This window comes from Coturnix japonica, chromosome 3 (assembly GCF_001577835.2).
Source record: "Coturnix japonica isolate 7356 chromosome 3, Coturnix japonica 2.1, whole genome shotgun sequence".
In the NCBI taxonomy this organism is placed as follows: domain Eukaryota; kingdom Metazoa; phylum Chordata; class Aves; order Galliformes; family Phasianidae; genus Coturnix; species Coturnix japonica.
The window spans coordinates 69,390,184-69,412,122 of record NC_029518.1 but is presented as its reverse complement, the minus strand read 5'-3'; the positions used below and the strand labels follow the sequence as shown (position 1 = coordinate 69,412,122).

The 21,939-nt window shown below is 45.0% G+C and overlaps 1 protein-coding gene across 2 annotated transcripts; it reads right to left on the bottom strand.

Moving 5' to 3' along the window:
• Positions 1–1,164: 1,164 nt before the first annotated feature.
• CNR1 (cannabinoid receptor 1) lies at positions 1,165–21,465 on the bottom strand. 2 transcript variants are annotated; one of them, XM_015858949.2, is made up of 3 exons: positions 21,275–21,341; positions 20,665–20,756; positions 1,165–8,976 (listed from the first exon to the last, which is right to left on the bottom strand). In XM_015858949.2, exons 2-3 carry the CDS (start codon positions 20,667–20,669, stop codon positions 7,494–7,496), a joined length of 1,488 nt encoding a protein of 495 aa, XP_015714435.1. In that variant the 5' UTR covers positions 20,670–20,756; positions 21,275–21,341; the 3' UTR covers positions 1,165–7,493. The 2 variants fall into 2 exon arrangements, with proteins under 2 accessions (XP_015714435.1, XP_015714436.1); XM_015858950.2 differs by lacking the exon at positions 20,665–20,756 and having other exon boundaries at positions 21,275–21,465.
• Between the last annotated feature and the right edge of the window lie 474 nt (positions 21,466–21,939).

Sequence of the window (21,939 nt, the reverse complement as noted above, 5' to 3'; positions counted from 1 at the left end):
ATGGCTGATGGCATTACTCAATTTAGACATTAACATTCAAGCTAAAGCATTAAACCTTGGATTTACTGAGCATGCCTGTTATTAATTTTGCCTACTCAGGCTGCATTGCTAGCAGGTAGGTGTATAATTTAAAAATGAATTGAATTAGGTTACAAGTTAAGCATTGCAGAGACAATGATCATATCTCCTCCCAGACTGCTGATGAAAGGCCGTACCGGATTTATTTTTACCCTCATGAAGGTTTGGGAGGAGCATTTACTGGATGGCTCCGCAGCCTGCATAATTGCCCACGTTTCTGTATTAAAATAATACTCTTAATCCTTGTTCCTTAACTAAGAGATGATGCATAGTGGGATTCCCACCTCTGCATTACACTGATTTACATAAATCCTTCCTTTTTGGAGTCTCATCCAGCAAGAATTGTTCTTCCCTGCTCTTGAGAAGGTTTCTGCTCTGGGCCAGGTTATAGCATTCCCAGATGGGGAGTCCCTGTGATTCTGATCCTTGCAGGACCTTCAGCATGAGGGTAAATATTCTTCAGATAGCAATTCATAGATTCATAGATTCATAGACTGGCCGGGGTTGAAAAGGACCACAGTGATCACCTAGTTTCAACCCCTCTGCTATGTGCAGGGCCACCAACCACCAGACCAGGCTAGTGGCTAGTGGCTAGAGCCATAACCAGCCTGGCCTTGAAGTGCCCCGTAATGGCAGGACTTGATCCATCCCATTATGGCAGATGAGATTTTTCCTTCCTGCAATTAGTGGCTGTGAAGATATATCACATTATTATTGTTTGATATTATTGTTATCATTATCATGGTTGTTTATTAATATTAGCGGAAAGACTGATTTTTGGAGAAGATTTTGGATGTCTGTGCATCCTGTTTCCACCTTGCACACACATATACATATATATGGAGAGAGGAAGAGAAAGTAGTGTCAAAACAGCATCCAGTACATGTGGTCAGGGAGGAACTCTGTCAGCAGCACAGTGAGAGCGGTTTTGTTCATGATGTTCTCTACCCCATCTGCACATAAAGATATCGCTTCACTCCCATGACAAGTCTATGGAACACCCACCAGGCTTTGCAATTCTGCACCGACACACCAGATTTTAAAATGGATTGTGTTGGATATAAAACAAACAGACAAGCAAACAAGTAATAGAAGCTGTTATTTATTCCGTCTCACCTTTGTTTTAATGCAAATACAGTGGAACATAACACTGCACTTCACAAATGCAGACTCGTGCTTTGAAAATCTGGGGCAAGCTGTCATTTCTGCTGAAGTCAATAAAAAATTCTTAGTGACTTAATTGAGACAGGATTCCACCCCTTAATATGCTTTAACAGGAAACTGAGTGCTGCCCTGAATACCAAAGATGATTTATTGGAAAGCAATACCAGGGCATCTTATACCTAGTCATTAAGATTACCTCAGGCTCGTTATCATGCTTTCTGCTAACTGAATTTTAAAGATTAATATTAGATGGCTGTTCACATTAAGGAGACCTGTTAAAGGTAATCATGCGCTTCATACGTTGTGCTACTATTTAAAGAAAACTGTTGACACTCTTTATATCCATTATCTAAAACAACCAATGGACAAAGGCAGAATGGAGGAGGAGGTGTTGTAAGCTATCAATAAGAGGAAAGCCTCGTGTTTTCTTAAACAAGATGTGGCTTAACCCAGCAGGCAGCTCAGTCATTTGCTCACTCGCTGCTCATAGTGGGGTTTGGGTGGGAACTGGGAAAAAAAAAAAGAACAACCAACAATGTAGAACATGTGGGTTGAGATAAAAACTATTTACCAAGAGGTGAAAGGAAGACAAAAGGAGAATAACAGTAGTAATGATAATAATAGATATTTACAAAACAAATGATGCACAAAACAGTTGCTCACTACCTGCTGACCCGTGCCCAGCAAGTCCCTGAAAAGTGGCTACACCCTGGACAACTCCCCACTGTTTTAGAAGCTGTTTTGCATGATGTTGTATGTTATGGATTATCCACTTGGCCACTTCAGCCCAGCTGCCCTGGTTCTGCCACCTCTCAGTTCCTTGTGCCCCCCAGCTCCCTCACTGGCAGGACAGTATAAGAAGTTGAAACATCCTTGGCTCTGTACAGCACTGCTCAGCAACAGCTAAAACATCAGTGTGTTATCAATGTTTTTCTCCCAAAGCCAAAATGTAGCATCATATCAGACAATGTAAGGGGGAAGGAAAAAACAGGACACACGGGCAGAAATCACAGTAACGTTTTTTGTCTGTTCTTTTCTAAACTGCACCAACATATTAAATTTCATTTCTAAATCAAGCCAAAGCCAGACTTCTACTGAAGACATATATATATATATGTATATGTATACATATATTAAGTGAATCAAATAGATATTTTATTGATGAAAACTATTGCCTTGTGTGTACATGATAACCTTGTGAGTTCTTAAAAAAAGCTGTCAGAAGTGCAGAAATAATAATGGATGTCACTGTGTAGGGCTGAAATGATGACAGTATATTTGCCCACACACTTCCAGAGCTGGTTTAGTGTAGGAAAGTAGTTGCTTGCAGAGTTGTCATCGTTTCCTCCCATGTTGTTCAGAGGAGACTTACAGATGCAGTTAGGTGTCACTGTCATGAGGAACTGTCAGTCTGTGGCAGCACAGCCCTTATTTTCCACTGAACGTGTGAGTACAGAAGGAATTGTCTCCCTGGCAGTTTTGGTAGTGAGAGCTTTCAGCAGAAATGTTACAACTTCTTCATAAAATGTAGCATACAGTTAAACATTAAGATCTATTTTTTTATGTCTAGTTCCTTCTGTTTTGTCAAGGATATTTTGATGTATTAATCTGATTTTTAAAAAGACAAGTACTGTGGCAAAACCACAGTCCAAGGTCATTGGACATGCTCTTTTCACACCCTGAAGATGCCTGATTTGAAACTATGAACATGGAGAAGGAAAATTGCCCAAGGAAGGCAATCTGAGATTAAACTGTATGGAAAAGTTCTTTATTATGAGAGTGGAGAGTTGCTGGAACAGGCTGCCCAGAGATGTTGTGGATGCCTCATCCCTGGAAGTGTTCAAGGCCAGGTTGGACGGGAACCTGGGCAGCCTCGTCTAGTAAATGGTTGGTGGCCCTGCCTGTGGTGAGGGGGTTGGAGCTTCATGATCCTTGAGGTCCCTTCCAACCTGAGCCATTCTGTGAAAACTAACTCTCTTAATGAGCAGCGATCTTTCTATGGTGTTCAGTGGGCTTCAGATTGCGCATGTGAGACCACAAGGAGACTAGAAGTATTTTTTCAGCTCATCTTTTCAGCTGTGGATGGGCAGTAGTGGGAGCCTGGTAGTGTGCCCTGTAGGCAGTGGCACGACTGAGTTTGCTCTTCTTGCACAGGTTTTGTGTGTTGCTGTTGGACCACTCCATTGTGCCCAGTACATACCCATAGCACTTTACCCAGTGGCACTGACCTAAACTAGGCCAATTTTTGTTTGCCTCTTGCCTTTACGCCACCAAAACTACTTTAAATTATTGATAGTGTTGGCAGCGCTGATTTATTTGTATTTCTTTCTTCTGCTCTTTTGTGTTTTATCTTTCCTAAGTATGCGTTTTTCCTAATGTGCTATCTATGTGCAAACATATGCATCTGACGAAGGCAAAAGAGATTTATTGCATTTTTTGCTAATACAGAGGAAAGGGGAAATTGCCTACATAATGGAGCAGGAGATTCAGTTTTAACTATGCCATTTCTCTCGTCTCCATAGTACTGAATACACAAACACATAATCTACCTCCTCCTTCAAAGATATCAGCGTACAATTAAATGCCACAAAGCTTGACAACCTGTCGTCAAGTTGTTTAAGCAGTTGTTTCAGAATCTGACAGACAAATTTATAAACAAAACGTAGAGCACCAGATTGTGGGATGAGGCAGCATCATCACGTGGCTTCCTCATTACCTCAAAATTTGGGAAACAAAAAAAAGGTAGAGGAATGCTTCTTTTTTCTTTTTTCCTTGAATAAATAACAGTTTAATTACATTATAGAAATAAAATATGATATGGTAGTAGTACACTGGAAATCTTACAGAAATACTATTCTGCTACTGGTAGGTAAATGGTCAAAGCTACTTTTCATGACAATCTGAACAGTACTTGTGTACAAACTATTATACAGGTTGATAATGAAAAATACTGCAGCAGTTGCAAGGATGTTACCAGCTCAAACAAACATCTAATGATACAATATTCTTCTAAGAGGAAGTAATAATGTTAGATTTACAGACAATAAAGAGTTATGTTCTCCACTTGGAAACACTGGAAATAAAAAGCTCAGGTAGCCCCCTTTCTTTACCTTATATTATCACAGGGAAATATTTTCCTTTCACTATGAGACAGCATCTCAAGAGACCTTGTAAACAGTTTATTCAAAGGTAGTATTTGAGATGTCACAGCAACTTCAACAATTGCCCTACTCTACAATTACAGACTTTTCGGCCACTGCTTGTACAGATGTCTTTTGTATTTCCCACTTATTTACATACATTCAGCCCAGTAACAGCAGGCAAAATGCGCTGTCTATCTCGCAACAGACACACTACAATTTTCATCCAGAGACCAGTGCAAGAAAACGCGGATATCGATTGCACAGCGTCGCGGAGATTATATTATACAAATATACAATCAAGACTGTTGAGAATCTAACTCTGCACGCATGTAACACAAATGATCTTCTTACAGCTATACGACATTTGGAGTTTTCAGGTACACGTAATGGTGACTATCGCTGGTTGGGTGGTGACAGTGCGGGTGGCCGTGGAGCACAGGTTGGCTGTGCTATCGCTAGGTGAAGGTAGTCAGCTGCAAATGGGGAACTGTTAGAGCTGAAGCTGAAGTACAGCTTATCTCGGAACGGCAGCAGGTTTTGCTAATGAATTGGCCATCCCACTCCATGTGCAACTTGTAAGAAAATGGTTGCCACCTCTTCAGTAAATGGTTCTAAGTGAACCGACACAGTTCCCAGAGCTTTAGAAAAACTCATTATGCAAATGAAGATCCTGATGATAGAAGGTAATGTTTCACAGGATGCTATTTCTTATTCTATCAGTAAGCACCAAGTTAAGTGCCAAGACAGCCCCATTGTCCCATGATTTATCACATAAAATTTAGAACTCAAATGCACAACAAAAACTCCACAACGTTTGCATTTAATTCACAAGAAGACAGTTTCAAAAATGGCTCTTAAAATACCTTTACATTTAAGTGGGATCCCCCCCCTCCTCTCCAAGAGGATTGCTTTAGAAAGGACTACATATAGATACAAGAAAGACCTGCCCTGGCCCACTCAGGGGGCCACTCAGGTCAGCTGCAGGGAGGGAGGTGGAAGAGAATACCCCCATAACTTTTGCCGCCCAGTACCTCTCCTGAGGAGATCTCTGCCAGGTGCCATCACAGCATCTGAACACCCTGAACTTGCAACCACCTCTGTCACCAGAGAGCTGCCAGCTAAGCTCAGCTTGCCTTTTGCGCTACCAAGGCTACCACCTTGCTCTACTTCCCCATGTAAGCCCACTGCAGGACAGCAGCTCTGCTGGTCCAGTGTTACCAAGGGAATCACTCCACCTGTGGCATGCACCAAGCAGCTAGTGAGCTAGGCCACTAGCTTTTTTGGCAGAAAGCAGCTAGGAGAGGCATGAGGAAACAGTCCTAAAAAGGAAGGCAGCAGAAAACAGGACACAGTACCTTCAACGTTAGGAAATATCCATGCCTTAAAGATTAGCAACATCCTCCTTGTGGAAATCCCAGGTGTCAAACACAATCCCACTACAGAGCAGGGTCTCCATTTTCATGAGTAACTTCACCTTCCTGATGAAATCACACCTTGTCCTCATATCCTAGTTTCACAGCAAGGCTCACCTCGTTTCACATAACCAGATTTGAATACGCAAGGATTGAAAGGCTCCTTTATTCCTGGCATCCTCCACTTCCAGAATGCCCTCAACAGCCACTCCAGTGGTCAGTGCTGGTTCACACCCAGCTCTGCCTTGCTGCATTTCATTCTCAAGCACAGCTGGAAGGTTGTTTTCACTAGCACATGGATACTCCTGTATGTTCGTAATACGGTACCTTCGTCAGTGACCAGTTGGAAGAACTCAATTTTAGAAACAGAATTTGTGTGCAAAGCGTGCAACAAGAAATACAGCTTACATTTGGTCATAGTGTCCTATCTTAGTTATGCTACCATGACTCACACTTATTATACTTACGTACACACACGCACACACACGTACACACACAGAGATATTTATTTATATACACGCTCACACAATAAGAAAATGCCTACAACTGACAATACTCCCTCCTCTTTAAGTGAAGGCTGGAGTCCGGCACCTCAGGCTCTGAATTGGCTTAAACCTGGGATACAGGAATGCGACACACTTCAAGTATACATCGACAGCACAGTGATTACATCGCACGTGGAGCCGAACACACGCTGTCTTCAGTGGTCCAGCACCAGCATGTGACTCAAGGAGCCAAAATCCGGGACCTTTGCTTTCAGTGTTCGTATTCATACAACACCCAAGAGAAGGGAGATAAGTCTGTACAACAGTAAACGTCCTTCCGTATAAATGCAGCGGTATTTAAAAGTCTGAACCAGTGCATTCCTCTCTCATATTCCTCCTCTATTCCTTTGTTGCTGTTATTCTCATACACATGTGAAAATAAAAGGTAGTAGGGAAGTAATTTTAGTAAAAGAACATGAAGCCTCTCCCCTAAGTCCACAGAAGACCACTAGAAGTGTAAAATTTCCAAAATAGCTCATAGGAACTCTTCAAATACAGTAAGTGTTTTCAATGGGGTTTACATATCACATTTCACGTTATTTCCACATAGATCTACCTTATCACTTTGTTTAATCGGACAAATATCAATAACACATAATAAAACAGCATACAATTCACAGGACACAACACATCTTACAAAATTTCTAAAACTCAGCACTGCCGCTTCTGGAAAAAAAATCAAAAACTCCTATTACTTACAGACATGAAATACATTTTACATTGAGATGGACAGCATGATTACAAGGCTTTTTCTTATTGAATGGTATTGATTTAGGATGCATTCGTTTTCAGTTAGGTTTCACAATTTTTCTTCACACCCCTAAAAGGAACTTTTGCTAGCTTGGTGTTTTTTTAATGTGCTCTTGCAGCAAACTTGCTGTTATCCAGTAAACACTTTGTGGGGGAAGTTGGGGGTTGGGGAACACAAAAAACAACCACTTTTGAGAATTTAGCATGAATCCCTAATTGTAAAACTCGAAGAACTGGCTGATGGTAATGCTCTTAACACAACCACTGCTTAGCTTACAATGACAAACTGAGAAGATATTACAGGGAGGTACAAATACGTTAAGCCACGGGTTTGGTATTCTCTGTTGTTGAATTCATTTTTTAACTAACTCCTTTTCTCACAACGCTGAGAAGTCTCTGACTTACAACGCTTCAGCAGTTGTGTCTGTGGAGACAGACATGGTCACTTTGGCAATCTTAACTGTGCTCTTAATGCAGCTCTCAGCAGCCCTGTGCACGTTTCCTGCGTTGTTGGCGTGTTTGTGCTGGCAGTCAGACTCCATGCTGTTATCCAGAGGCTGTGCAGTCCCTTCGCAGGTGGGGAACATGCTCCGGAAGGCATGTCGCAAGTCCTTGCTCCTCAGAGCGTAGATGATGGGATTCACTGTCGAATTCAGCAGACAGAGCATGCTACAGAAGGCAAAGACAGTCTTGATGAGCTTGTTCATTTTCCCAAAGACATCGTACACCATTATGGCGAGGAGAGGGCCCCAGCATATGATTAAAACGACTAGAATAAGGACCAAGGTTTTGGCTAACCTGATGTCCATACGAGTTTGATCAGGTCTAGTGATCTGTACTTTACCATCCTCCGTACTCTGAATGATTATGCTTTTCTGCGTGCCACGCTGAAGCATGCGAACAGCATGGCTGTGCGCCTTCCACAGTATGTACATATAGGCATAGACAATGAACAGCAAGAGGACGCTGGTGACCCCAATCCAGAACATCAGGTATGTCTCGTCGATGAGAGGGAATATGTCTGAACACACAGAATTGAGCTTTTTGCAGTTCCAGCCGAGCAGCGGAAGAACAGCTATTACAATGGCGATGGTCCACATCACACAAAACGCAACGACAGCCTTTGGTCGGGTTACAATCCTTTTGTAAGCTAGCGGCCTGTGTATAGATATGTACCGGTCTATTGCCGTGAGAAAAAGGCTACCTACAGAGGCAGTGAAGGAGGCTGTAACTCCACCCAGCTTGAACAAGAAGACGTTGGGGCTGTCCTTCCGGTGGAAAACATGGAAATCAACAAAACTGTAGACAAAAATCACGCTGCCCAGGAGGTCGGCCACAGCCAGGCTGCCTATGAAATGGTAAGAGGGCCTACACCGCAGGCTTCGGGAGTGGAGGATGACACACAGGACCAGGAGGTTCTCTAGGACTGTGAAGGTGCCCAGGGTGAGTGACAGCACGGCAATAGCCAGCTGCTGGCTGGGGTTCAGGATCATAAAGCACTCCATATCCATGAAGTTCTCCCCACACTGTATGTTCTCCTCATTTTCCTTAAACGTGGACAAGGATTTGTTGTAAAACTCTGTGATATTGATCTGGTCTGAGGGAATAATGCTTAGCAGGGGATCATCTCCTGCAGTCATTTTTTCTTGGAAAGGATCACCCCTAAAGGAGGAGAGAGGGAACTTCTGGGGATAGTATCCCAGCTTGGATGCCATGTCACCTTTCATGTCTTCGTACTGGATATCGTTGGAGCCCACGTAAAGGAGATCTGTCGTAATTGTTCGGAAAGTTGTATCTGCAAGGCCATCTAGGATTGACTTCATAACCTCAGTCTTGTTGGTTTCAAAGAGACTTGGAGGATGGAAAAAGGCATCTGAGGAAATCCTAGAAGAGGAAAAGATCAAACTTTGTTAAGAAAAACAGGGAAACAAACTCCACAAACAAGTTAGCTGAACTGTGTCAAACAAAATTGACCTTCCTCTTGTATTCAGTTCAGGTCTAGCCTTTGCCACTTGCAGGAGTCAGAATGACTTGAGCACTCAGAAAGAAATCACACAGATTCCGCTGAAATTATATTACCCTAGAAGTGGTGCAAAAAACTGGAAGTGCGGATCACTGAGTATTCTACAGAAAGGCAATTTTCATTTCTCATCAAAACGTTTTGAGCTGCTCCACCAGAAAGATACTTTTCTCCAGATCTGAAGTTAGCTTCTGATTGCTAAGTACCTTGCAGACCAATATTCCGTGGGCTTGCTTCATTTAGATAATACCAAGTGCCACTGCAAGAACAGCATTAAACTGAATCATCACCTTTATTGCTTTCTTTTCAAAAGGCACCAAGGGTTTTGAAAACCTGACAATGCAGAGAACAGAGAAGGAGCCACGCACTCTAAATTTCCTGGTTCTCCCAGTATGCCAGCATATTCACACGATTCTGTTACAGTAATTTGAGGACTACTGAGATCCTGAGATTATTATTGAAAACTGATCAGCATCTATAGCACATTTATCTATAAATGCAAAACCTGAATAAAATTACTGTATTCAATTCCTACCTTGTGCTAAGCAAACCTAGCTAAGTAGGATGCTCGGACTACAAGGGGAATTGGGTGTTTACCTAGCTCTCTCCACAATTCCAGGAAAAATGAGCAGCACTGCAAAATCAGCAGGTGTAACAGTGACTCATTCTGTCTGGATCGGAAGGCTCCATCAGGAGAGTTTACGCTCACTTAGAAAAACATGGTGCGAAGTGTGGTGGCAGTGCAAAGCTGTGGCCAAACCTCCAGGTGAGAGGGACCAGAGAACCACTGCTCCCATGAGAAACGTGGCAGTGTAACTCTTCAAATTGTGTACACCCTCGAAGACACTCAGCCCTCTCAGAAATGGGAAACAGCAGAAGGTGCCCAGGGAGCCATCGGTCTCTGAGTTCTGTTATTCCAAGCCTCTGCTTGAGTGCAGGATGCAGTTCCTGGTCATGGTACCCTTGGGAGAGCATGTTTATCATCATCTGAGCGTCACCCATACATCAATATGTAAGGCAGGCCTCACAGCTCTTTTTGTGCTGTGCTCCTTTATGTAATTTTGTCCGCACAACACTCCCTGAATATACACTGAACACCTGCTTTAGGTCCCCTTCCATTGCCAGAGTGGCAGTCAGTGAATGCAAAAAGCTAGAATCATTGTTTCAGCTATTCTGCATCTGCTATGGGACACCCAGATGATTACATCAGCAGCAGTAGCAAAAGCAAACTTCTACATGCTTCAGGAATGGGGAAAATTGTCTGAGACACTCAAGAAATCTCTGATGCCAAACACAGGCTAATGCTGAGCCTAACCTCTTCACTTAACACAACTGACAATAAATGTCCAGAAAGGCCACCATTAGTGGCCAAAATCAAGAGTACTTGCTGATCACAACCCTGAAAGAGTAAACACGCTGTGTACCTACCCACATTTTTCCATAAAAACTGAAAGAAAGAAGCACAGAGGGTTGGAACATGCTCATCTTTAAGGTCCTTTCCAATCTACAACATTCAATGATTCTATGATCGTATAACACTTAAGAAGAGGAGAAACCGTGAGGATCTCCATAAGAAGCCAAGATCATTTAGCAGCTGAGATATTTATAGTGTGTGTTCACTTGATATCTAACAACTGAGATTTCTTCCATAGTTCAATAATAGAATGTTTCCCATTCTATTCAGTAGGCCTACACACGTAACATTACAGGAAGCATACGAACCCTCAATTTCAGAAGACACTGCAACATTGGTGCAGCTCCTCCAGTAATAAAATAATTATTAGATAAGTTTGAAATATACTGAGGAATTAAATTCTGAGAGTTTGATTAGTGCAGGAGGGAAATGGCACTGAAGTGCACATTAAAAACAAGCTGCAATAGTCTAACACATAAGGTACTTTCCTTCCAGAAGGCACCTTCCAGCTGTTCCTGGTAGTTTGCAAAGATTGTATGTGTTGCAAAAATGACCCTGCTGACAAGAGTGCAATGGGTGAAATCTGGCAACTTCAGACTTGGCTTTATAACACCAGTTTAAAACCAGGATTGAAGGAAATGGTATCCACTTGAAAGCTACCAAGAATGAAAACAAAACCCAAGTTGTTCTATAAGCACATAAAGATGGCTGCGGTACTCACTTTGGCTTATTTCTGTCAGAAGAAAGACAACCATTTTAATGAATACAGCCACAGCCCCACGTCGAGAAGGTTATGTTTGAGTAAAGCTTTGAAAATTGTATGCAACCAAACACTTCTGCCAGACAGACAAACAAATTGTTACGCGGCAGTTAGTCCCTGCTGAAGGCACGTTAAGTGTATGTCCTCATCATAAGGTGCCAGCCGTGCTACAACCCCTACCTCTGTTTGAAATACAAATGAAAGAACAAGGATTCCTCTGTGCTCTTTTAGAGGTGTCAGTGAGCAATGTGACAATATCACTATGCATGCATATGCTATGCTAACAACGTGGTTAATGGGATCAGGAGAGACAAGTCTGACTCTGAATTTCAATGATTTTTTTCTCCGTATTTTTATATTCAGATTATTACAGTAATTTCTACCTTATTGTCTCTGCAAAGAGTTTTCTTTGAGAGTACTTGAGAGTTCATTAGTGGTACAGTTTAGGCTTTGGGGGATGCAGCTGACATTAATTTTGTTGTTGTTTGCTGCTGGGAATATCATAATTGGAAATTTCTAGCAGTATGTGTGCACGCACCTATTCAAGCAGCAGTTGATTTTTATTAAAGTTGCAGTAAAACAACCATTCACGTGATCTGGAATTGTACTTCACTGGAATTTAGTACATTTTAATTTAGATGCTAGCTTGTCCCAGTATAAACTATAATACTGAAAAGCAATGAAGCAATGCTTTCCTTGTCTGCCTACTGAAAACAAGGTTGGACTTTGCCACTGGGGATAACAGAAGTGTCCAGTTTGGGGTCCAAAGTGATACATGGATTGGCACAGACCAAAACGTCACTCCCTTTATTTGGTGAGGTATGAGGGCTGGCACTACATGATGCTCAGTGCTGAGCTTCACTGTCTGCAGACACAGATGGGCACCCTGTGGGCACGGCCCCTAAACAGGGGGCACCCGATTGGAATGGTCAGAAGCCATGTGGCCAGTTCTTCCCTGTTGGCTTCCCTTCAACACAAACCAATGACTTAAGACTCACAAACATTGCTCCTGGGAGCCCCGCAGCGCTTCACATCCTCCCTGGCAGATGAGGGTCCCTTGTGTTAGTCCTTCCCTTTTGGAGAAGCTCTGGGAGAGGGCTCTATGCTACAGCTAAGTCCAGAGCCTGGTGAGGGAAAGCCCTCCTGCCCAGCCAGGAGCCACTCTTCCTGCTGAGGATTTGAGTCCCTGAAGCTCTCAGCTTGCTCCCTTCCCTCGATGACCTCTACAACTTTGCTTATTTTAAAATGGCTTTAAAAAGAACAGAAATGGTGATTAAAGATGAGTAAGAGCCCTTGCCGATGCCGGCACTCAAAACTGTCAGTGTATTTATGTGAGTACATGCAGCAACTCGCAGTAGGTAATGAATTCTGATGATGGATCACGATTTAAAAAAAAAAAAAAGAAGAAGATAAAAACCTCAAGTATCTTCTACCATGAAGAATAAAGCCAGAAAGCCAATAGCAGCACACCATTTTGGACTGTGCTACTTCTCTCCTAAACCCAGGGCTGCTGGCTGGCACTGCCAGACTGGCTGTGCAAAGTGGCTGCCACTAGATGGAGCGGCTTCTATGAACACATCAGCGAGCTGTCTTCAGACCTGGATTTAACTTCATCTGCCCTGCTCTTCCAGCCTGCTTTGCCAGGGTCATAACGTACATCAACTGAGAGCTGAAGACGCTCCCAGCTTTGTAAGTCTCCATCCCTCAGGTCTCAAGGATCTCAAGATGGAAGGGGCAAACCTTACCACTGCCCTCTGCTGCACTGCTCTGTACAGCCTAGGAGTACGCCTGGGTGCTAGCAGAACACCAAAACCCCTCAGATACAATCTAAATCAGGTAGTACATAAAAGGCTTGAAACTCATCTCAGACAACAGGGAGAATTCCAACTGCTCTTTATTTCTGGTTGGCCACAGGACCAGTTCACACAGGGAACAAGAAGGTGACTTTCTTAAAATGCTGTGATCTGTCTTCTCCTGCTGCTTTTGGAGAGAAGGAAAACTGGCAAGTTTTAGTAGCTGTATAAGAAGGGCAGAATTTATTATGATTTATAAAAGAGGATGATTGATAGAGCAATTTTAATAGCCTGAATAGAAACAGTGAACATTTGACGTTCTTCCTCAGAAAGTAATTACGAGCAATACAGTGATGATGCCGATAACCGAAATAGTGCTGATATGAAAAGAAAAGGAATCAAAACAAGAAAGGGAAATCCACAATCAAACCCTTGGAGCTTCTATTTTAAAATATTTTGATTTCTATACTTCTACGTTCCTTCTACGATAGCAACAGCTAATTAAGAACTGGCTAAAGGACAAGTAGGTATAATTGAAATGGTTCTGAAAGCACAAAGATACACAAATGCATTCTCCCTGCTTCACGTGGTGAGGCCGGCAAGTCATTCAAAGGAAGGATGTTTCTCCTGACAAGTCTGCACAGTGCCCAGCATGCTGGGACTCCAACCGCACCACGTCCAGAAATACTGCCTCAGGAGAAAGGGCAGTGATTTATAACCATGTGCAGTCAGCTGAAAACACGCGCGAGAACAGAGATCTACTACAGTAACTGTTGGCCTCCAGGAATTAAAACTGTCCTATAAAATGAAAATTTATATGGCTAATAATTACCTTATCCCATATGGTGATGAACAATACTGCTTCGAGGACAGGATGAGGTTTCTATGCCTTTGAGAAAGAAACAGAGCCTGAGAAACATCACTCTCAGACTCAGCAACACCAAGCAAGAAAAAAATGTTGAGAACATGAGAGCCATGTTACCCCCTTCCTATTTATTGTTTTATTACTTAATCTCCAACACGGCACAATTTCTAGGCTACGAATGGCAAACATGTTGTCATTCCTGATTCAGGAACCTGCTTGCAGATGCTTCAGTGGGAATTTACTCTGAGTGAGGGCTCAGAGCACTGAAGCTAGGACAGGAGCAAGCCAGGGGTGCTATCACCTTACAGCAGTGTACTGCCAGCTATGGGGTAATAGCTGCATGCAAGTGCTGAGCCAAATCTGGTACTTAGGCTGACAGATATCTCATGTAAGTAAGTTGAATATTAATTAGCCAGAAACCACAGCTATCTGGTTATTTATGCTCATTACCAGACCATTTGCACTCCAGCAGGATGGGGGCTGGATTGTTCTAATCTGGGGGTGAGCTGTCCTTAAATGACACCCCCAGGCATCTTGCAGCCCACAGTCTGAATGACAAAAGCCAAACAACTGGGGAGGAAAAAAAAAGAAAAGAAAAAAACAATAACAAAACCCACAACAAGCATTACCTAGCAATGGACAATGTTTTTAAAAGGAAATACAACTCCCTCCCTCCTCAGTTGTGTTGTTGAAGTGTGTGTGCCCACCCTACCTAGGCCCTGTGGACGCAAAGAGGCCGTCTCACTTCCCACCCAGCACACACAGCCACCTCAGTGCAGAGGAGCTGAAGTCCTTCTGAGGCAGGGATTAAGTTCTGCCCCATTTGGTCCAGAAGAGTGAAACCTTGCCCTGGCACAACTCAGGCAAGCATGATGGCATCTGTGTTGCTGGCCCTCTCTGACCTGTTTGAGTTGTTCAACTTTACAGCAAGAGTTAACCAGATATACAGGCACTGACTGATATTCCAGCATGCCTGGCAAGTAGAAAGCATAGATCAGTGCCCCTTGTCTTATTGAGCAAAACAAGGATCACAATCGGTGTCCCCCATATTTGGAGAAGTACTTGAATCACACAGCTGTAAGGGAAGAAGTGGGGACAACTGCCCCACCTGGCCATGAAAACCTTCCAGAGCTCTGATTTTGCTCAAAACCTCTCAGCTTGAGAAACACAATTGTTCTGGACAAGGCAAAGTACTGAGAGGGGACCATCAGTCTGCATTAATGGTGGCACAGCCACCCAGCCTGCCTGTCCTCTGGGGTCAAGGAGGAGATGCAAAGGTCATTGTCCTATGATAACAGAGACATGGTGTGAAACAGGATCTCAGGACCTTTCATAGCTTGGGTGTCTTACAAATATTTAAAGACAGGGTTTGGGGAGGCAACTAATAGGCTTGCTGAAGTATGAATCATATGAAATGGAAACAGTGGACCAGCTTCCCAACAAAAAAGACACAGCGGGTAGTATGAACAGTTTGATACAGTGCTACAGAATAGACATGTTAAAGAAAACAGGCGAAAACTCATCAAGTTGGTCAGTTTTGAACTCTCAAACTTTTTTTTTTTTTTTACTTTTTTTTTTCTTAACAAGAGGATTTATCCCAGATTTCAGTATTTCGACAAAAACGACTTAACTCCCTGCACCTTTTCTCACCAATCTCTAATGTCAAAAGTTGCAGATACTTAGTACTGCTGGGCACAATTGACATAAGTGCCACACGTGGACAGAGAAGCACAGCAAGGTGCAAAAGAGATGAGAACTGAGCACTCAGTTTCCTGGAAATACCAAGAAGAGACATCAGCTCAGCACACGAGATGTGATAGAAGAGAGAGAAGCAGATGCAAAGAACAGAGCAGGGCACCAAGGACCCAGACTGCATTTGATGCTAAATGCTAAAGGTCCCCAGAAGGATCTGATGTCTGGAGCATTAAAGTAGGGGAGAAACACACTTATTAGCAGAAAGAAAGAGCTAACCACTCCGAGAAAACAGCTTCCACATAACAGCTGGAGCAGAAGAAATAGGGTCAAGCATTTGTAGCGATAGAAAATATTAGTGAGCTTTATTAAAAGAGTATGGATTAGAACTAGAAAGGCAGAAAAAAAAGCATCAGGCTCCAGGGAGAAATCTTAATAAACCACACAGTGCATGACTGCTCTCCTCCTTCGCCCCTGTGAGAAACTGGCAGAAACAAGTTTTAATCAAAGTCTTTGCTAGACAGCAAAGACGCTGAAAGCTGAGGTAGTGGGGGTTAACTGGTGGTGTGATTGGGACTGCAATGAAAGGGAAAGGATGACTCCAAGTGAGATGGGGGCAAAACAGGGAATGGTAAAAGAAGAAGACAGGGAGCCCCTGTGATGCAGATTTGAGGGGAAGTGAATAACTGACTTTGCGATCGACTCAGGGAAAGCAGTTTGCGTGAAGAAGAAAACCTCCCTAACCTGAGCTCAGAGAACTTGAGAAATGCCTCCACAAGCTGAAGGATATAGCCTATAGGGATTTTCAGATCTCATCCTAATGAAAGAACAGACCCACTGCTCCGCAGCCAACAGCTTGCTCTGTTGAAAGCCCATTTTTGACTTGAATTCAAAGGGCAAGAGAAGATGCTCTGAGAAGCCATCTTGTGCCAGGTCACTGAGATGGTACAGACAGACACATGGCACTGAGCTGAGGATGGCTGGCAGAGACCAGCTGAGCCCATCTGTGCAGGGACATATAGAAACAGCAGGCTTCTTATGAAAATGAAACACAGGATCCACACCTCAGAGGTGAAAAGGCAGGCAGGATGCTCAGACCAAATGACCATAACATGGATAAACACACCGAAAAGAAAAACTGGCTGTGGGATTCACAAATGTCAGCACAAACCCAGTGCTGAGGTCAGTGTCGCGTTGCAAAGCACAGCTCCTTCTACTCTTGTCCTCCCCCAGAAACTGCCATCAGGCCACCAACCATAGGCAGTGCTCAGATGCATGCTGGGCAGAACAGCCTTTGGTAAGCACGATGTCCCACACCATCAGCACAAGGAAAGGGCAGAACTGCATACTCCGATGAAAAATATAACACGTTCTTTCATTTCTGGAGCTGTCTGGCCTTTCATAAAATTTAAATAAGCTCAGATAACTCTCTTCGTAGCTACAATGTGAATATAATGATATTCAAATATACTGTCTTCACACACACAAACAACTTGTGAAATTATTTGCCAGCATATTAAGCCACTACACCAGATTGCTTGGCAATGGTGTATGTCTTTGAAACATGCAGATGCTTTTCTTTTAAAAATAAAAGAGAGAGGGAGAGAAAAAGAGAAGTGAGAAAGAATTACAGTAGGATCTGATATCAAAGGAACCCGAACAACAAAATGCAGAAACCCTAACCAATATTTTATCGTATCTGGAGAAATGCTTAAAAGATATCAAGGGACATTAGGAGTTTCTATTTGTGTGTGTGTATACACACATATATATGCCTAAGCTTATGGACAGATGCACACAAACAGGTACATGCCTAGGAGAGCAACTATGCGAAGTCTCACAAACGATGCAGTGGTGTTTGTCACGCAGCAGCTCTGCCTCATGGTGCCAGAGGACAACAGACAAGCTAGAGGTGTGGGTACAGAATTACAGGCATGGTAACTGCTGAATGTCATTCTGAAGTCTCCCATACGCAGCCTTCCTGGGGAAAAACGATCATCTAAAATTAGCGCATCTATCACTGAGATCCTGTAAAAATTACTTTGCAAGTGCATATACGCATGGGTATCTATATACACACTCCAAATCTACTGAACGTCATCTTCCAGGCATGGGCACAGGCTGGAATCCAGCACAGCGCTGTGGTAAACAGGGGCAGAAACGGGCAAAAATAATGAATTCTCAGAACAACGAGCACATTTCGTATGTCTGCCAGGAAGGAAATGCAGGAGCCCCAAACCCCCCGAAGTACAAACTTTGAAAGCTTTCCTAAAATGCAAGATATGGAAATTATTCCAGCGAGGGCTGAAATGGAATTTGCAGTACTCCCTAACGAACTGCTGCTGCTCAGTACTTTGTAGTGAGTAAGCACGCCTTCCCGAGAAGGATATACAACTGCCATAAAAAAAGGTTAACACAGGATGAAGTAAAATGGGATGCCATCCAGCCTTGATCTACACAAACAAGACAACATCTAAAGCTCGCAAAGCAGCCCGTTCTCCCAGCTGAAGGATAATGAGTGACACCTTATTAGCTGACACAGGAGTGGAACGTCTGTTTTATCTGTAATCTGGACGTGGGCAGCTCCATCACAAAAGGATGCACGCGCTGAAGAGAGGCCCAAATGTAATGCCCCTGTACGAGGCACACACGTCGCAACAAAACGTGGTCCAACCTCACGCTGCAAAGCAGACCATTTTTCATGGGTAACAATGGCACCTTCAGGGGGGAAAAAAAAAAAAAAAAAAAAAAGAAAGTTCTCTCTAATGAGCGATTGATTTATAAGTCATTACGACCATTTCAAAAGGACAGGTCACTGCTGGTTTTGGTGAGCATTAACAAAGCCACACACTCTCCAGCAGCCTGAGTTCTGGGCGCATTCTGATCCCAACAACAGCAATTAGACAAGCGTGTTCTGCAGCAACACAGTGTCAGGAGAGAAATGGAGACATAAAGAGCAACACTGAGAAGACAGGTTGTCACATTCTTAACTTTGCATTAATAACAAATGCTGTTGCTCTCTATTCTGGCACATTTGCAAGCTTGCTTTTAAGTACAAGGGGCTGGCATGCATTTCCACTATAGATAGGAAAACAAGATCAGTCTTGTTATGATTAAAAGGGTCTATTTCCCTCTGCCTTCTGTCTTCTCTGTCCATCTGCACAGCTGCTTTGAACTTGGCCAAATCCCAGCGCTAGGGTCTCCTTGCAGCACGTATTTTACATCAGCAGCAGATTGCGAGAATTTGCTGCTACCGAGGAGAAAAACCTTCAAATTCTCACATAAGTGGTTGATGAGTAGTTCTGGAGAACATTCATCACTGCAGATAGCCCAACCTTTCTGAGAAATTGCAGCAAAACTAACCTCAAAGCTCTAAAACCATTTCCTGTTTCACGAAGTAAATGAGATAAAGACATCTGCAAAGGTGAACCCCTTTGACAAAATGAATTCTGCAGATGCCAGTAGCTGACAGCACAGCTGGAAAGAGGTCACCAAGTTGGCACGTGAGAAGGTAATTCCTCTTCCAAAGCACCCTATCAGAGAAATCAGGTGAGTGGAAGCAATGCATGAAACAAACCTGTGGAACCAGGACTGCTGATCTGTTTGCAGAATCTGGGAGCGATGCTTAGCAAATACAGACTTTTAGGCTCTCCTCCACCTTTAGCCTCCTCACCTACCTCCATCCAATAGAAAGGAGAACCACCCGAACTCTCCCCATTTAGCACATAACACTTTCAGCACCAAACTCTCAGAGGAACCACAGTGTGCTGGTACTTGGGGATGGCCACATGGAGGCATGAAAGTCAGAAATGACCGGGGAGGGGGAAAAAAAGTTATTCCCTTTGTAAACTTCTGTTGCCCAATCAAAAAACTGCAAACACAGAAAGACTTGAGTTGGCCATGAGATGTCATTCCTTCAGCAGAGCATGAAGACTCCTAATGGTGTCTTTTATGCAACGCAGCTAACACCATTCACCAAAGAACAACGGGCAGGATGAAAGGCACCCACGGCCTCACAATGCCAAAAACCCGCTTTCCCTCCCACCTGGAGTTCTGCAGGTATCTCCATTTAATTACTGTGAGTTTCCGTGTTGCTGACTGGTTGGTGGGATAAATTCACAGCAAATAACCCATTTCTTTCCCTTGCCAACTTTTTCCCCTTGGCAATAGATGCCTGCTGGCTCAACTCAACAATTACAGCTTTTATCGGTTCTGTTTTAAAATGCTTCTATTCAAATGGTCGTGCTTCTCATTCCGAAGAGCAGCGGATAATAAAGCAAAGATGTTTCTGGTTGCAACCAGACTAATTTTAACCTCAAGCAAATCAGGAATTACACATTCATCATCTGAACTGGTTAAGGACGTTATACTCATTTCTTTTACAGTTGATTTAATAAACTCTGCCTGCATCACAAATATCGTTACTACAATCACATGTCGGTTTCTTTTTTTTCTTTCCTTTCTCAAGAAAACCTGCACTAGCAGTGGGTACAACGAGGTGTCACCCGGGAAGAATTAATTAGATCTTCCCAAGTAATTTTTTCAGGGCTGTGAACATTTTGCTGTTCAATACTGCATCACACAACACCCGATCCTCCCCGTGATCCCCATCCGTGTGAGCAGCAATGCCACCCCCAGCAGAGAATGCCATATTCCTTCAAGGAAAGGTGAACAATAACAATGAAAACAAGAGGATACACATAAGGAAAACAGAAACGCTGCCACACCTTCAGCAGGTTAAAAAAGACACACTACGTTGTGTTTTGTTTGTTTGCTTGTTTTAAACTTGTAGATACTCAAGAGGACTATTTTGCTGCCTGTCTCTGCCTTACATTCCTCCTCCCTTTTTCTTCTCAAAGAAGATGCCGAAACTGTCGCTGTGATCATTTACCGGCACACAGAAAATAACACGATAATTTTAGCAATAAGAAAAAAAAACAACTCCGGACCTCATCACCCGACACCATTTTACTTAATCAAACTGCAATCACGGTAACGAGCTCTCTCCTGCCAGCGCTCGGTACATACCTCATCCAGGGGTGCTCCCAACGGAGGGGCGCAGACGTCTTTGGAACAAAAAGATGCCCATGTAACAGAAACCCCTCCGGTCACTCTGAACGCTTTCGGACCAAATGAAGGTTTCATATGACAAACCCCGCGTGAAGTTTACAGCGCTCGCTCCCTTCCTGCCGCTCACCTCCCCCCCACACCTCCCCACCTCCTTCCCCACCTCCGAACGTCAGACAAAACCCAGCCAGAGCCCAGCGCCGGGGCGTTCTGCAGCCGCCGCCGGGTGCCGGGTGCCACCGCTCAGCGGAGCAGCGCTGCCCGCAGCATCGCGAGCCGCCGCTACCTATCCCGGCCGCGGCGGAGCGGTGCCGAACGGAGGCGCCGGGACTAGAGAAGCGATGGGGTCAGCGGAGCCCCAGCGGGAGCCCGGAGTCTCCGGGGCACGGCCGCCCGTCCGCCGGCACCTCGCACCTCGCTCTCCGGAGCCTCCCGATCCCCGGGGCCGTGCCCGGGGCAGAGCCCTCAGCCCCGCGTCCGCTCCGCCGTCGGGGCGGGCGGCGTCGCCCGGCTCTAACAAACTTCGCGGGGCGTCGGTCCCCCGGCCCCGTCCGCCCCGCGCCCTCCTTACCCTCCGCAAGGCACCGGCCGCGTCGACCCCCGGCAGGGAGCGGGAGCGCCGCCCCGCCCGGGCACCCCGGCACTGGGGAGCGCCGAGGAGGCGGTGCCGGTGAGGGGAAGGAGGAGGTGGGAGACGTCTCCCCCCAGCTGCCTCCCCTTCCCTCCCCTCGGCGCCTCCTCTCCGATCTCCGCCGCTGTCTCTCGCTCGCTCGCCCGGCTCAAGCTGCTCCGCCGCCCCTCCGCCGCGGGCCGCCCCAGGCCGCCGCCCCCGGCCCTCCTCCGCCGCCTCCGCCCGCCGGCTCGGTGCGGGGAGGCAGCGCGAGCCGCTGGGCGCCCGCCGCGGCGTCCCCCCCGCCTTTCGCCCCGCTTCGGTCCCATTTATGAAGCCCGTCTCCCATCACGTGTTAATGTGCCTTTTGTCCTGGCCCTGGCAGCCGCGGAGGCGCTCCGCACGCACGGGCAGCGCCGGGGGAGCGAGGAGGCGGCCAAACTTCGCCCCGCCGCCCGGGGGTGGGGGAGTGGGCGGCGGGACGGGGAGCGGCACCTCGCCGCCCGGCCGTGCCCCGCGCCCCGCCCGCTCCCCCGCCGCCGAGCAGCTCTCGCTTAGCGATAACGATGCGCTCCGTCGTGCCGCGCTCCGCCGCTGCTCCCCGCCGGCCGCCCCAGCCGGGCCGT